The sequence below is a fragment of the Dryobates pubescens genome, chromosome 21 (assembly GCF_014839835.1).
Source record: "Dryobates pubescens isolate bDryPub1 chromosome 21, bDryPub1.pri, whole genome shotgun sequence".
Classification (NCBI taxonomy): domain Eukaryota; kingdom Metazoa; phylum Chordata; class Aves; order Piciformes; family Picidae; genus Dryobates; species Dryobates pubescens.
The window spans coordinates 20,075,480-20,090,578 of NC_071632.1; the positions used below are offsets into that span (position 1 = coordinate 20,075,480).

Consider the following 15,099-nt stretch of genomic DNA (forward strand, 5'->3'; position numbering starts at 1 on the left):
GCACAGCTTGAGACTGTGTCCTCTTGTTCTGGTGCTGCTTGCCTGGGAGAAGAGACTAACCCCCACCTGGCTACAACCTCCCTTCAGGGAGTTGGAGAGAGCAAGAAGGTCTCCCCTAAGCCTCCTCTTCTGCAGGCTAAGCAACCCCAGCTCCCTCAGCCTCTCCTCCCAGGGCTGTGCTGCAGACCCCTCCCCAGCTTTGTTGCCCTTCTCTGGACACCTTCCAGCAAGTCAACATCTTTCCTAAGCTGAGGGCAAGGTTATTTCTTTCCCCATCATTTGCTACATGATTCCATCATTTGGAGGAAAAGCTGAAAGCTCTGCTCTTGATTTCTGCATGTGGCAGGAGGCTGCTCTTCTCCTGCAGCAAGATAAGATCAGACAGCTCAGATGGAGAGCAGTTATTTTCCCAGCCCTGCCTGGGCTCTGCCAGTAGCCAATTACTGTAATTTCTATTCCAGTGTTATTTTCCTGTCACAGAGGAAGAAACAGGGAAAAGAAAAACACTTTTTAACCATCAAATATTTCTGCAAAGAAACAGCCAGCAGCAGTGGGATTCCACACCAGGCAGGAGCAGCAGAAGGGCTTGGAAAGGATACTTCAAGTGGCATCCAGTAGGGATACAGAGTTATGTGCTAGTGATATTTACATTTCTTGTTCCTGCCAGTGGCAGTTTTGCACCTGACAGAGGTGACACTGCTGGTTAAATCAGTGACAGCCACAAACTCAATCTTGTTACAGCTTTCCTAATCAGGGTTTACAAATCACACATCCAAAGGAAGTTGAACTGCTTGGCACTGCCAAGCTGTGAAGCAAAGAGAAGAGTCAGCAGATGATAAGCTAAAGCAAACATCTCAGAATCCCAGGGGGGGTGGGCTCAGAAGGGACCTCTGGAGATCTTCCAGCCCAATCCCCCTGCTAAAGCTGGCCACCCACAGGAGCACAATGCCCAGGTGGCTTTGGAATCTCTCCAGAAAGTCCACAACCTCTCTGGGCAGGCTGGGACAGGACTCCAGCACCCTCACACCAAAGAAGCTTCTCCTCTCAATCAGATGAACTTTCTGGGTTCCAGTTTGTGTTTGTTGCCCCTTGTCCTGTTGCTAGGCACCGCTGACAAGAGCCTGGCCCCATCCCCTTGCCCCTCATGGGTTCTTTAGCTCTTGCTGGGCATTGGTCAGATCCCCTCTGTGGCTGCTCTTACCCAGGCTCAGCAGGCCCAGGTCCCTCACCCTCTTCTCCTTAGAGATGCTCCAGTCTCTAAAAGCTTTTATTATACCCTCAAGCTCCTCACAGCCTAAATATTTCAGAGGCAAACAAAATTTCACAGTATCACCAAGGTTGGAAGAAACCTCAAAGATCATCAAGCCCAACCTGTCACCCAGCACCTCCTGACTAACTAAACCATGGCTTCAAGTGCCACATCCAATCCCCTCTTGAACACCTCCAGTGATGGTGACTCCACCACCTCCCTGGGCAGCACATTCCAATGGCCAACAACTCTTTCTGTGAAGAGCTTTTAATAGGTTGGACTTGATGATCTCTGAAGTCTTTTCCAACCTGGTTCATTGATTCTGTGATTCTGGATGCTCCCTCCATAGCCAGAGCTTGTCACTGCCCATATGTCCTGGCACAGACTTTCACAGGCCACTTGTGCCACAAGGAACCAAAGCAGAACAAAATGTGAGAGAGATTATGGCTGTAGAGGAAAGCACTCTGCCAGCCCTTTTGGCTTTGAATTAGGCAACTCAAGAAGACTTGTGGCTGCTGCCTGCTTAGCCCAGGGAATTTGAAAGGCTTAACTCCCACTGTAGGTTGGGGAAATTCAGGTGGTCCAAACCAGCAAGAAGAAAGAAGGTTCATGGTCCTGATAAACCTATTCATGGCACCACTATGTAAGGAGGGAAGAGGTTAGGATAGTTTGGGTTTGGAAAGAACCTTAAAGGTCACATAGTGCAAAGCTCCACTGCAGTCAGCAGAGACTAGCACAGGTTGCTCAGAGTGCCAGACAACCTGATCTGGAATGGTTCCAGGGATGGGACATCTTCCACCTCCATGAGCAACCTGTGCCAGGCTCTCACCATCCCCCGTGGAGAACACTGTCTTCCTTCTCTAGGCTGACAGTGACTCCCCCACCTCCCTGGGCAGCACATTCCAATGGCTCACAAACATCAGCAGGCTGCTCACAACAAGCTGTTGCCCAGAGATGTTATCTTATAAACACAGATGAAACCAAGACACAGAAAGATTGTAAGCCCTGGAGAAGATCCCAAGAGAAACCTGAGCAGGTTTCTGAGCGCTGGCTGCTGGGCCGGGCGCTGCGGAACAGAATGTGAGTGAAAACCAACTCCCAGGCCTTGCAAGCAGCAACAGCAGCCTCCACCCAGGCACAGCCACAACTCCTACCAAGCAAGACAGCCTTCAAGGTTTGTAAAAATCTCCTCCTGGAGCCCATTTCTCACATGCTGAGTTCCTCAGACTCCATCCAAGCACCACTAGCTCCCCCCCAAGGCAGCGCTTTTCCCTCAAGCCTGCTCTCTGCCACCAAGGCTGTGGAATATTCATGTCTGATGCAGTCTCCCAACTAGAGAGAAAATCCCCATCCTCCTAAACCATATCCCAAGCTCCTTACCTCTATCTGTAGATGCAGAGCCCTCAGGCAGCACTTTAGGGGCTGCTGCCTTTACAGAGCTGTCCATCTGTAGGCAGAAGCTTTTTGCCTGAGTATTCTTCTCTTTTCACAGTCCAAAAGTGGAGGGAAAACCCCTTGAGGATGAAGTAAATCTCCTACTGTGCCCTCCACCAAAAAGAATAAGGCCTAAAGAACAGAGAATGTGTCTTTAACCCTGGATCTAAGAGTGAAGTAAGTCCTCTCAGTCCAGCAGGAGCAATGAGGCAGTCACTTGGCCTGTGGTATGTATGTGTATGTGCCCTGGGTCTCATGACTTTTGACTCACCTGAGAGCTTCACGGCCCTGCCTGAGTCAGCTCATTCCTGTGCCTGAGGCCAGAGCTTCCAAGTAAAAACCTCTCTGGTAATTAAATCTATTCATTCTTCTCTTTCTTTCCTTTTCTGTCTCTCTCACAAAGAAATGTATACCCTGCAGAAATCCAGGTGTACAGAAGGATAACCAAGGTTGGGTTTATTCAGCCAGGAAACCAGGCATCAATGGTGCAGAACACAGCTACTGCTCTGGACATTCAACAGCATCCTGTGATTGGACACAAGACTCCCGTGCCAGAGGGAAGGGATCTGACCAGACCTGGGCAAGTTGGAGAGCTAGGGATGTGTGAACATCATGGGGTTCAACAAGGCTAAGGCATGGTTCTGAACCCAATCGAGACAGGATGGGGATGAAGGGCTGGAGAGCACCCCTGTGGAGAAGAAGCTTGGGGGTACTGGGGATTGAGAAGCTGGAGATGAGCCAGAACCAAGCACTGCTTGCCCAGCCCCAGCCATGTCCTGGAGTGATCCCCAGCAGTTTGGACAGCATGTGGAGGGAGAGGATTCTGCCTCTGCTCTGCTGAGATCCCAACTGCAGTGCTGTGGCCAGCTCTGGAGTCCTCAGCACAGACAGGGACCTGTTGGAATGGGGCCAGAGGAGGCCACAACAATGGTGGGAGGGCTGGAAGTCCTCTGCAGGGAGGCCAGGCTGAGAGAGTTGGGCTTGGGCAGTCTGGAGAAGAGAAGGCTCCAGGGAGAGCTTCTGGTGGCCTTGCAGTATAGGATACAGGAAGAATGAGGAGGGCCTCTTTATCAGGGGATGCAGTGCTGGGACAAGGGCTAGCAATGAAGCTGCCAGAAAGAGACATTTCCACTACATGCTATGAAGAAATGACAAGAGAGACCGGCCCAGGCTGCCCAGAGAGGTTGGCAGATGCCCCATCCCATGAACCATACAAGCTGAGGCTGGACAGGGCTCTAAGCAACCTGCTCCAGTGGAAGCTGTCCCCACCCACGGGCTTGGAACTAGATGATCTTTAAGGTCCTCCCCCACCCAGCCCATTCTGTGGTGCTGTGATGATTGATGTGCCTCACTGCTCTGCTCCTGCTGAAGGAACTCCTTGTGCTCAAAGGCTTGGACTATTCACAGATTTGTAAAGCACACCTGCCACAGATCAAAACATTCCAGTGCTCCCATCAAGAAAGGAAAAAACAAACCCAAACCACCACAACAAACAGAAAAGAAACCACAACAAACCTTTTGTAAACCCTTTAGAGGGTCACACCAGGAGGAGGGTGGGAGAAAACCAAAACATAAACAAAGGGCTTTAAATACAATCAAAGATAGGTTTATAAACTGGAGAAGGTTACAGTCATGGATGCAGTGGAAGAGGAAGAGGCACCTAAAGGACTTCACAATAAATTCCTTCATAGTTTGATTGATTCACAACAAATTCACCATCAGTTCCTCCATTTCTGTTTTAAGGAACATATGTTTGCCTCCAGAGCAGATGACACATGCAGTCTCTCCCTATCTGGCCTTCCCAACATCAACACATTATCCACAGCCTGTTTATCACCATTTTTTTCAGCCATCAGGTTGTCTTCTTGACTCCCCCCAAACCCAGGGCAGTACCACACAGAGCAGCACAGAGCAAGGACTTGGGATGAAGAGACTGGATGGGGCACTTGGTGCCATGGTTTAGTTGATCAGATGGTGTTGGGCGATGGGTTGGACTGGATGATCTCAAAGGTCTTTTCCAACCTGGTCTGGTCTGGTCTATTCTATTCTATTCTACTCTATTCAGTTCTATTCTATTCTATTCTATTCTATTCTATTCTATTCAGTTCAGTTCTATTCAGTTCAATTCAGTTCAATTCAATTCAGTTCAGTTCTATTCTATTCAGTTCAGTTCAATTCAGTTCAAATCAGTTTAGTTCAATTCAGTTCAATTCAATTCAGTTCAGTCCTATTCTATTCTATTCTGTTCTATTCTATTCAGTTCAGTTCAATTCAATTCAATTCAGTTCAACTCCATTCCCTTCTCTCACAGAGCTGTGGATTCCACTTCCGGCAGCGTCACCACAGCACCCCATAAATTCTTTTGCTCACACACAACTCAGTTGGCTGCTTCTATAAAAGGGAGGTGACTCAACCCCTCTTGTGAAGTGCTTTTGAGCTCACTCCATGAAATGGAAGTGTCCCCAACAACCTCAGGTGTTACTCACAACCTGGGGTGTGAGGAGACGCCACGGACACTGGGAGGTGCTGCCAGCTCCCGGTGCCTTCCCAGGCTCCAAAACCTCAACCACAGATTCTCATCCTCCCTTGGTCAACTACCAGCAGAACACTTCTGAGTGCATTTCTGCCAGGTGGTGGTGGTGGACTATGTTTCCTCCTCCTTCATGGCTGGTCACAGGACCACAGGATCTTCTGTGGTGTGAAAAGATCTTTCAGATGATCAAGTCCAGCCATTGCCTAACTCTAAACCATGCTAAACCATGGGGGGTTATCCATCCCCAAAAAACAGGGATGATTGGGTATCAGGCACAATCTATGTACTGAAAGAGTGAGGCTGCCCAGGAAGAGGTGAGGGAGTCACTGCCCCTGGAGGTGTTCAAGAAACAAGCAAATAGAATAGAATACAATAGAATAGGGTAGGATAGAATAGGGTAGGGTAGGATAGGGTAGGATAGGATAGGGTAGGATAGGATAGGATAGGATAGGATAGGATAGGATAGGATAGGATAGGACAGAACTAACCAGGTTGGAAGAGATCTTTGAGATCATCCAGTCCAACCTATCACCCAATACCATCTCATCAACTAAACCATGGCACCAAGCACCCCATCCAGGCTCTTCCTGAACATTTCCAGTGATGGTGACTCCACCACCTCCCTGGGCAGCACATCCCAATGGCCAATCTCTCTTTCTGTGAAGAACTTCTTCCTCACATCCAGCCTAAACCTCCCCTGGCACAGCTTGAGACTAGAATAGAACAGACCAGGTTGGAAAAGACCTTTGAGATCCTCAAGTCCAACCCACCATCTAATCAACTAAACCATGGCACTTGGGGACGTGAAGGGTTCGGTGGCAGGTTGGGCTGTGTGATCTCAGAGAGCTTTTCCAACCTTGATGATCCTGTGATTCTGTACCATCTGGCAGATCCCCGAATCCCAGCACTTGGCAGGAAGCTCTGGAGACCACCTAGTCCAACCCTCCTGCTGAAGCAGCGTTGCCTGCCAGAGCAGGCTGCCCAAGATTGCGACGTGCAGGTGAATTTCGGAAGCCCCCGCCAAAGTCTAAACCAGATCTCTCATTCCCACCCTTAGGCCCACCCGATCCTTCCCATCCCCACCCTCCCCTCAAGCTTAGGCCCGGCCATTCACCCCACCCCTCCAGCCAGCCACTACCACCTCCACCTTTTCTACAAGCCTCTCCCAGACCCTCCCGAGCCTCCCCTAGGCCCTCCCGAGCCTTCCCACCGCCCCCAGTGCCACACTCACCTCCCTCAGCGCAGCGCCGCCGCTCGCCGACCCCCGCGCGTCGCCGCTCCCGCGCCTGCGCGCTCCGCCCGCTCCCATTGGCTGAGCTCTGCGTGCGCCGCTGCTCGTCCCCACTGTGCCCCCCGTCCCCCCCGGGCCCCGCACCCCGAGCGCTGAGGTTCCGGCAGCCGCTTCTCTTCCCCTGGCTCCTGCGTCTCGTCCGCTGCTTGCCGCCGCTGTCCTGCCCCGCTGGTGCTGAGGGTAAGTGTAGTTTTCCCCACTCCACGCTGTCCTCTCGGCTTCTGCGGCCCGTGGGTGCGCGCAGGATGGGGTGGGAACATCAGGTGGGGACGGTGTGTGCGACAGCCTGTAGTGTCCGGGTTCCCCGCTCCGGAGCTCCGTGAGAGGGGAACCGCTTGATGGCAGCCCCGTTCCGCTCCCCTCCTCGCCCCGCCGGCCTGCCCTTCATCTCCTGGTCTCCTCTTCCTCGCCGTGTGTCCCCTCTCCTGATGCCAATCGCTGTAGGGTACGTGGCCTCCCTTGCCCTCGGGCCTCCTCCCTCCCGTGCTGTGTTCTGTCTCTCCTGCCTGCCCCCACCCCCCCGCGTCTTCTCAAAGACTTCCCTTTTATTCACTGTTAGTGTTTTAACCGATAGTTTTTTAACCTCTCCTTGCCGCCTGACCCATACAGGAAGGTCTGGTGCGGATGGGAGGAAGGTCGGGGTGCGGCGCCAGAGCTTTTAGCGTCTGGCAAAGGGCTGAGCCCAGCTACGGCCGCTGGCAGCAGCATTTTCCCAGGGCCTCAAATATTTAGGAGGTTTCCCTTCCCTCTACTTAATTAATTTAACACTGAAATGAATGTTTCTGCTGTCATCTTTCCTTTTCAGGAAGGAGCCAGCCTGTGCTGGTCATCCCCAGAGAGCGTGGTCCCCCTGGCAAGAAGACAACGAGGGGCAAGCAACATCTTCACCATCCCTGGGGCAACTGTGCTGGCAGACATCCCCCTGGCATTAAGCTTTTAGAAGCTATGGAAGATGCTAATTAGCCCAAGGTGCTGGGATGTGTCAGCACCCCTTCTTGGTTTTTTTTATCAGGGCATTCCTATTTTCTTGTGAGTTTTCATGGATTTAGAGACTCATGCTTTGAAACACTTGTGGGTTTGTTCATTTGATTGGCTTTTCCTTCTTTGCTGTAGCATAACTGGATAATCCCTGCTCAACACTCTCTTGGCTAAGCCAGGAAGGGTATCCAGCCTGCATGGACAGAGCAACATTTGCCTGTTCCACTGCCTTCTTCCGTGACTACAGCAGCTCGTCTCAGGGTGCATCCTGCCTCCCCGGAGGGCAGGTTGACTACATTGAAAAAGTAGAATCATTCACCTACTCAGATTTTTTCAGGGATTATTTGATTCCCAACCATCCCTGTGTTTTCTCAGCCAAATTCACTGAGGATTGGGGCAGCAGGAGAACTTGGGTCACTTGGGATGGAAAGCCAAACTTTGATCACCTGCTGCAGAAGTTTGGTAAGTTGTGGAGTTTTCAAGCCCTAATTAAAAGGGGGTTGCTAAATGCCAGAGGATGGGGACAGCTACTTTTCAGTGGGGTCTGGCAACGGGAGAAGGGGCAACAGGCACAGACTGGAGCCCAGAAGGTTCCATCTGACCATGAGGAGAAAATTCCTTAGTGTCAGGGTGCTGAAGCTGTGGAGCAGGCTGCCCAGAGAGGTTGTGGAGTTTCCTTCTCTGGAGAGATTCCAAACCCACCTGGGCTTTTGGATTGAGGGCATTGTGATTTTGCAAGGGACTGTAGCCCCAGGATGAAGGGCAGTGACTTTAAGGTGGAAGAAGGTGGTGAGACACTGGAACAGCTTGTCAAGGAGGTTGTGGATCCCCCTCCCCAGAAGCCTTCAAGGCCACATTGGATGGGGCCTTGAGCAACCTGGGCTTCAGTGAGAGATGTCCCTGCCCATGGCAGTGGGGTTGGGAACTAGATGATCTCTAAAGTCCCTTCCAATCCAAATCATTCTGTGACTCTATGATCCTGAGCAAGCTGCTGTGCATGACCCTGCTTTAGCAGCGGGGGCAGACTAGATGCCCTCCAGACGTCCCTTCCAGTCCCAGCTGTTCTGTGAGTCTATCCCCACATGGGCTCAAAGAGTTTATATTTCAGGAGAAGCTGTAGTTCCTGTTGCCAACTGTGATGTCAAGGAGTACAATTCCAACCCAAAGGAGGAGCTGCTCTTCAAGGAGTACATCAAGTACTGGAAAGAGTACATTAGGAATGGCTACCGCTCCTCCCGAGGCTGCCTTTACCTGAAGGACTGGCACCTGAGCAGGTAAGAGAGCACTGGGATAGCCTCTGCACACAGCAAGGAGCTGCCCTGGAGCCTTAATGCTCTTGTCTGAGTGTTTAAATGGCTGCAGTGCTGTTTGTTAGCACCTCCCCAGCAAAATACCAGTCTTAAAGTGCACTCTTCTTGGTGTACTTCACACAACAAAGTCCTTGCTGCTTGTAGAGACTGACAGTCCTAAGCTTTCTCTTTTTAACTCTGTTTTAAATGGCTCTCTGTTGTAGTCAGGAGGTCTTGGGTGACAGGTTGGACTTGATGATCTTTGAGGTCTTTTCCAACCTCATTGATTCTATGATTCTGTCCCTGTGGAAAGCAAGTGGATGGAGCAGTTTGACTGCTGCAGTGCAAATCTTCCTTCTTAAAAAGAAGGGGAGCATAGAATCATAGAATGGTTGGAGCTGGAATGGACCTTAAAGATCATATAGTTCCAAGCCCTCTGCCATGGGCTGGGACACCTTCTACTAGCCCAGGTTGCTCAAGGCCTCATCCAGCCTGGCCTTGAACACCTCTAGTTGCATGTAATTCAGAGAGCAGGTGTGAGTTACAATCCTTTAGTCATTTTTTCTGTTCATCTTCTCAGTTGTTAACTTCTCCTCCCCCTGTTCTGGCTCTCCCTCTGCTCCAGCTCACTGCCTGTAAGCTGGATTGTCCATTCCCCACATCCATGCAGGGCTTCTGTGTCTTTTCACTCAAATCTCTGAAGTGCATCCAACTTTGGTTCTTTCCTCACTTTCTGTTTTCTGCTTTGAGTGTGCCAATAACTCAAAATAGAGGTTTGTCAGACTTTGCCTCCCTGCTTGTCTGATTTCTCTGACAGGAAGTCTGCCTGGGGAAGGGGTGGCACAGCCAGTGGGAAAAAGCCAGGCACTTGTCAAAATCCCACAGCCTGCCTCGCCTGCTAAGCCTCACACCTCCATCCTGACATCCAGTTGGACAGCCAGTCTTGCAGGCATCTCACCTAAAGAGCATGTGTTTGTTAGGAGCTGCTTCTGCCATGCTGAGGAGTCTCCCAAGCAGCAGTTAAGCTTCACAGCTTTCCTGGGAGACAGAGGAGCAGCCAAGTGTGCATCCTGCACACAGCTCAGCCTCGGCAGCGCTCTGAAGGCAGAGGACAGCCAAGGGTTAGCAGCCCGTTAGAGACCTGATTGCAGCTGTGCTTTGGGACCTGAGGTAGAAGGAGCAATGCTGCATTTTTCTGAGGTCCATTGCCCACACCTTGTCTTTTTCAGAGCTTTCCCTGCTCAAGATGTGTATACAACCCCTGTGTATTTCTCCTCTGACTGGCTGAATGAGTACTGGGATGCTGTAGCCGTGGACGATTACCGCTTTGTCTACATGGGACCTAAAGGTTCATGGTAAGGCAGAGTGGATGCTGCCATCCTTACCTCCTCTGCTTTGTTCTAAGGTTAATATTGTCCAGCAGGACAGCAGTGTGCTCAGGTGACTGCTCAGGTGACTGAGAAAGCCACCAGCACCCTGCCTTGTGTCAGCTTGTGCCCAGCAGGAGCAGGGCAGGGATTATCCTCCTAGACTGGGCACTGGTGAGGCCACAGCTTGAGGACTAGGCTCAGTTTTGGGCCACTCACTCCAAGAAGGACATTGAGGTGCTGGAGCAGGTTCAGAGAAGGGCAGCAAAGATGGGGAAGAGTGTGGAGAGCAGGTGTGGTGAGGAGCAGCTGAGGGACCTGGAGCACCTCAGTGCACTGGTGCCTTGGTCAAAAGTGATGTCCAGCTCTGGTGATGAAGGTACAGAGGATATAAAAGCCTGCAGTATTGTGTAGACAGAGTGGCCTTTGACTCCATAGACCAATTGGAATTCATAGAATCATAGAATTGTTGGGCTTGGAAGGGAGCTCAAGGCTCAGCCAGCCCCAACCCCCCTGCCATGGGCAGGGACACCTCACACTACAGCAGGTTGCTCACAGCCACCTCCAGCCTGGACAACCTGGACACTTCCCTGGGCAACCTGTGCCAGGCTCTCACCACCCTCCTGGGGAACAACTTCTTCCTAACATCCAATCTCAATCTACCCATTTCTAGTTTTGCTCCATCCCCCCCAGTCCTATCCCTCCCTGACACCCTCAAAAGTCCCTCCCCAGCTTTCAGCTTTCTTTTAGCCCCCTGCAGATCCTGGAAGGCCACAATTAGGTCTCCTGGGAGCCTTCTCCTCTCCAGACTGAACAGCCCCAACTCCTTCAGTCTGTCCTCACAGCAGAGCAGCTCCAGCCCTCTGTTCATCCTCCTGGCCCTTCTCTGGGCACCTTCCAGCACCCCCACATCCTTCCTGGCACAGAGGCTCCAGAACTGGACCCAGAGCTCCAGCTGTGGTCTCAGCAGAGTGGAACAGAGGGGGAGAATCCCCTCCCTGGCCCTGCTGGCTCTGCTTCTCATGCTGCAGCCCAGGATGTGGTTGGCTCTCTGGGCTGCAAGTGCAGATTTGCAGAGTGAGGCTGGTTTCTCTGTGTGTGTATCTGACTCCCAGAGACCTGAATTCATCTCACAGCTCTGAGATGTTCTCTCAAACCTCTGATCTGCCCCACAGGACTCCCTTCCACGCCGACGTCTTCCGTTCCTACAGCTGGTCAGCCAACATCTGTGGGAGAAAGAAGTGGCTGCTGTACCCTGCAGGGCAGGAGGAGTTCCTGAAGGACCATCATGGCAACTTGCCCTTTGATGTAACTGCACCAAGCCTCCAGGACAGGAGCGTTTACCCTCGCTACAACCAAAGTCAGCCCCCTGTGGAGATTGTGCAGGAAGCAGGGGAGATAGTCTTCATCCCCAGTGGGTGGCATCATCAAGTTTACAACCTGGTAAGAGAGAGCTGAGAGCACCCTTTTCATCCCACACAGAGAGAGAAGCAGGCAGCAGGTGTGAGCAGGAGCAGGACATGGAGCTGTTGGAGTGAGTCCAGAGCAAGTCACAAAGATGATTAGAGGGTTGGAGCACCTCCCTGTGAGGGCAGGCTAAGAGGTTGGACTCAATGATCTCAAAGGTCTTTTCCAACCTGGTTTATTCTGTTCTGTTCTATTCTGTTCTAGTCTAGTCTAGTCTATTCAGCTTGAAGAAGAGATGGCTCCAGGGAGACCTTCTGCAGGCCATTCAGTGCTTAAGAGCAAGCAAGCTGGGGACAGACTTTTCAGCAGGGCCTGTCTGACAGGACAAGGGGTGATGGGTTTAAGCTGAAGGAGGGAAGACTTAGGCTAGAGAGAAGAAAGGTATTTTTGCTTCTTAAAGGTGGTGAGACCCTGGCCCAGGTTAGCCAGAGGTGATAAATGCCCCAGTCCTGGCACCATTGCAGGTCAGGTTGGTTGGGGCTCTGAGCAACCTGCTCTGGTTGCAGCAGTCCCTGCTGACTGCAGAGGAGTTGGAGCAGATGAGCTTTAGAGGTCCCTTCTAACCCAAACCATTCTACAGTTCTGTAATGAGGATGTTAGAGTCACAGAATGGTTTGTTTGGGTTGGAAGGGAGCTTAAAGCTCAGGTAGTTCTAACCCTCCTACCATGGCAGGGACACCTCTTATTAGACCAGGCTGCTCAAGGTCCCATCCAAACTGTGCTGGAGTTGAAGCATCCACAACTTCTCTGGTATCACTGTAGTGCTATTGGTGCCAAAGGAGCATTTTCCTTGCTGAGGAAGAGAATTCTGCAGCCTCACTGCTGCTAAGCTGTTCTCTTGCACTACCCTGCCTGGAGCCTAACAACCCTTCCAATCTTTCCTGCAGGAGGACACCATTTCCATCAACCACAACTGGGTGAATGGCTGCAATGTGGCCATCATGTGGTGCTTCCTGCAGGATGAACTGGCAGCTGTCCAGAGGGAAATCAATGAGTGGAAGGACCCCGTGGATGATTTGCACCTACAGTGCCAGGTACCACAACAGGCCAGGTTGTCTGGGGCTCTGAGCAACCTGCCCTACTTGCAGATGTCTCTGCTGACTGCAGTGGGCTTGGACTGGATGACCTTTAAAGGTCCCTTCCAACCCAGACATGGATTCTGACTTCTGCCTGATTCTGTGTTTGAGGCTCATGTGTTTCTGAGATGCTTTGCACCACTTCATGAATGCTCTAAGACACACAAGTCCTTAACTTCATGCCTGAGCTTGGTAGATGTTTCATACAGAAGTGGGAACTGGGACAGCTTCATTTTGCAGGTGATCAAATAGTTAGTAAGAGAGAGGGGAAGTCTTGTGCACATTTGCTATGGCAAGAAAACTGAGGATGTGTCTCAAACGCTTCACCTGCTCTCCTGCAGCCCTCAAGGCCAATATCTGCATCAAGTTCAATCCTCTCTGAAGTGTTTACATTGCCCTTTAGAAAGGCTTTTCATGTGAGCAGAGGAATGGCTAGCACAGACCCCACAGAGAACTGCTTTGAAGACCATTCCTGCTGAGACAGTGAATCTGAAACAAGCAAAAGTGAAGGTGGCAGCAGGGTTGGGGTGCTGTCACAGCATGAAACCTCACTGAGCAGTGCTGTGTGCTGTGTGCTCCCCAAACCCTAAGCATGAAACAACAGTGCAGTTTACTTCTGGAGGCTGTTGGCTGCTGCTGGGCTGAGAGCCTTCAAGAATAGATTCAAAGCCAAGGCATTTAGTGCTTAGAAGAAAGAGACTGGGGGGTGGGCTAGGGGCATTTGAAGTGTCATACAGAATTCTAGAGCCATAGGGGAGTTACAAAACATGATGGAACATGGTTGCTGGTGCAGAGGAGGGCCATCAACATGCTCAGTGGGCTGGCCTCTCCTGCAAAGACAGCCTGGAAGAACTGGGGCTGTTCAGCCTGGGGAAGAGAAGGCTCCAAGGAAACCTCATAGCAGCCATCCAGGACCTGAAGGGGGCTGCAAGAAAGCTGGGGAGGGACTTCTTACAAGGGCTTGTAGTGATAGGATGAGAGGCAAGGGCTTGAAACTGAAGCAGGTAGGTTCAGGTTGGCCACCAGGAGAAGTTTTTTTTACAGTGAGGGGGGTGAAACACTGGGCCAGGTGGTCCAGGGATGTGGTTGAGGCCCTGTCCTTGGAGGCATTCAAGAAAAGACTGGAGGTGGCTCTGTGCAGCATGGTGTAGTTGGAGGTGTCCCTGCTGACCGCAAGGGGTTTGGACAGGATGGCCTTTGAGGGTCCCTTCCAGCCTGCTGCAAGCTGTGGCTCTGTGATAGGATGTTTTCATAAGCCTTCAAAGCCCTGGCTGCCTTTCAGTGGTGTTTTTCTCCCTTCCTAGCTGATCATGAAGTCCTGCACGGGTATAGACTACAAAGAATTCTACAACTTCCTCAAAGTCATTGCAGAGAACAGGATTTCTGTCTTGGAGAAGGGCCTGGATGATGAAGCTTCAGCAAAGGACACCCCCAAAGCTGCCATTTCCACCTTGGGCATGCTGCATGCTGTGTTTGATTTGAAGAGGACTGTGAAGGTGTTGACATCATTGAGTGCTAATGAAGACTTCAAGAAGCTGGACCTGACCTCACTCTCTCCACCTCCGGAGGCACTGCTCCACCACTTGAAAGCAGCAATAGACACAGCTCTGCTCTAGCTTCCTATTTGTCAGCCCTCTGTCAGATGAACCTTCTGCAGCGTGGGTGGCTGTGGAAGTCTGCAGGCTCCTCCCTGTTTAAGAGCTGTTGAAGTACAAAGAGCCTGAGCAGGGAGTGGGGAGAGAGCACCTTCACAAGGCTGAATCCTTCTGCCAGTATTCAGGGCAAAACCAACTCAGATAAAGGGGAGGGGGAGAAAAACCAAAACCAAATCCTGTTAATATTTGCAGCCCTGCTGATGCTTTTTATGCACTCAGGGAATGGAACAGAAATTCTCTGTGGATCAAGTTTACATCTGTCAGGGCTACACACTGAGGCTGCAGTGCCCTGTACCATATTCCCTCTGCTTGAGAGCACTGTACACAGACAGCAAACTCCCAGCAGCTAAGCTTCACAGCTAAATTACTTTAAGATCTGTCCTAAAAAACTCAGCTTTTCCTTTTCTTCTTGAGCTTTCCCTTGCAGCCTGGGCTGGCCTAGCAGCTGCACCCTGGCTGGGGAAGAGCTGGCTGTACCCATCCTGTACAGTGATAGCTCTCTAGAGCTGAAAGTCTCAGGTAGGCTCAGCCTTCACACTACTCCAGGACACACAGGGTTCAGTCTGACACAGCAATCAGGAAGCTGAAGCCCTGCTTTTTGCAGGGCAGGTGACAAATCTGCCACTTTCATCACAGGACCCACCCAAGCTCAGAAGGAGAAACTTGGCTGTACTCTCCTTTCTACACAGCTCCTTCAAGGCACAGTACTTTAGCAAGCAGAGATCTGATCAGTCAGGGAAGCTGGCACACAGCCTCTCAC

The 15,099-nt window shown here is 51.3% G+C and overlaps 1 protein-coding gene across 1 annotated transcript; it reads left to right on the plus strand.

The window, feature by feature from the left end:
- Positions 1 to 6,830: 6,830 nt before the first annotated feature.
- JMJD4 (jumonji domain containing 4) lies at positions 6,831 to 15,099 on the plus strand. Its single transcript, XM_054171417.1, has 7 exons — positions 6,831 to 6,952; positions 7,313 to 7,947; positions 8,594 to 8,759; positions 10,004 to 10,129; positions 11,317 to 11,584; positions 12,496 to 12,642; positions 13,989 to 15,099. Exons 2-7 carry the CDS (start codon positions 7,683 to 7,685, stop codon positions 14,298 to 14,300), a joined length of 1,284 nt encoding a protein of 427 aa, XP_054027392.1. The 5' UTR covers positions 6,831 to 6,952; positions 7,313 to 7,682; the 3' UTR covers positions 14,301 to 15,099.

What these genes read in the sequence shown, in the direction of transcription:
- JMJD4 (XM_054171417.1), top strand. Translation starts at nt 7,683, where the DNA reads ATGGACAGAGCAACATTTGCCTGTTCCACTGCCTTCTTCCGTGACTAC. An exon ending in AAGGACTGGCACCTGAGCAG is followed by an intron (nt 8,760 to 10,003) that starts GTAAGAGAGCAC and finishes TGTCTTTTTCAG; the next exon opens with AGCTTTCCCTGCTCAAGATG. An exon ending in ATGGGACCTAAAGGTTCATG is followed by an intron (nt 10,130 to 11,316) that starts GTAAGGCAGAGT and finishes TCTGCCCCACAG; the next exon opens with GACTCCCTTCCACGCCGACG.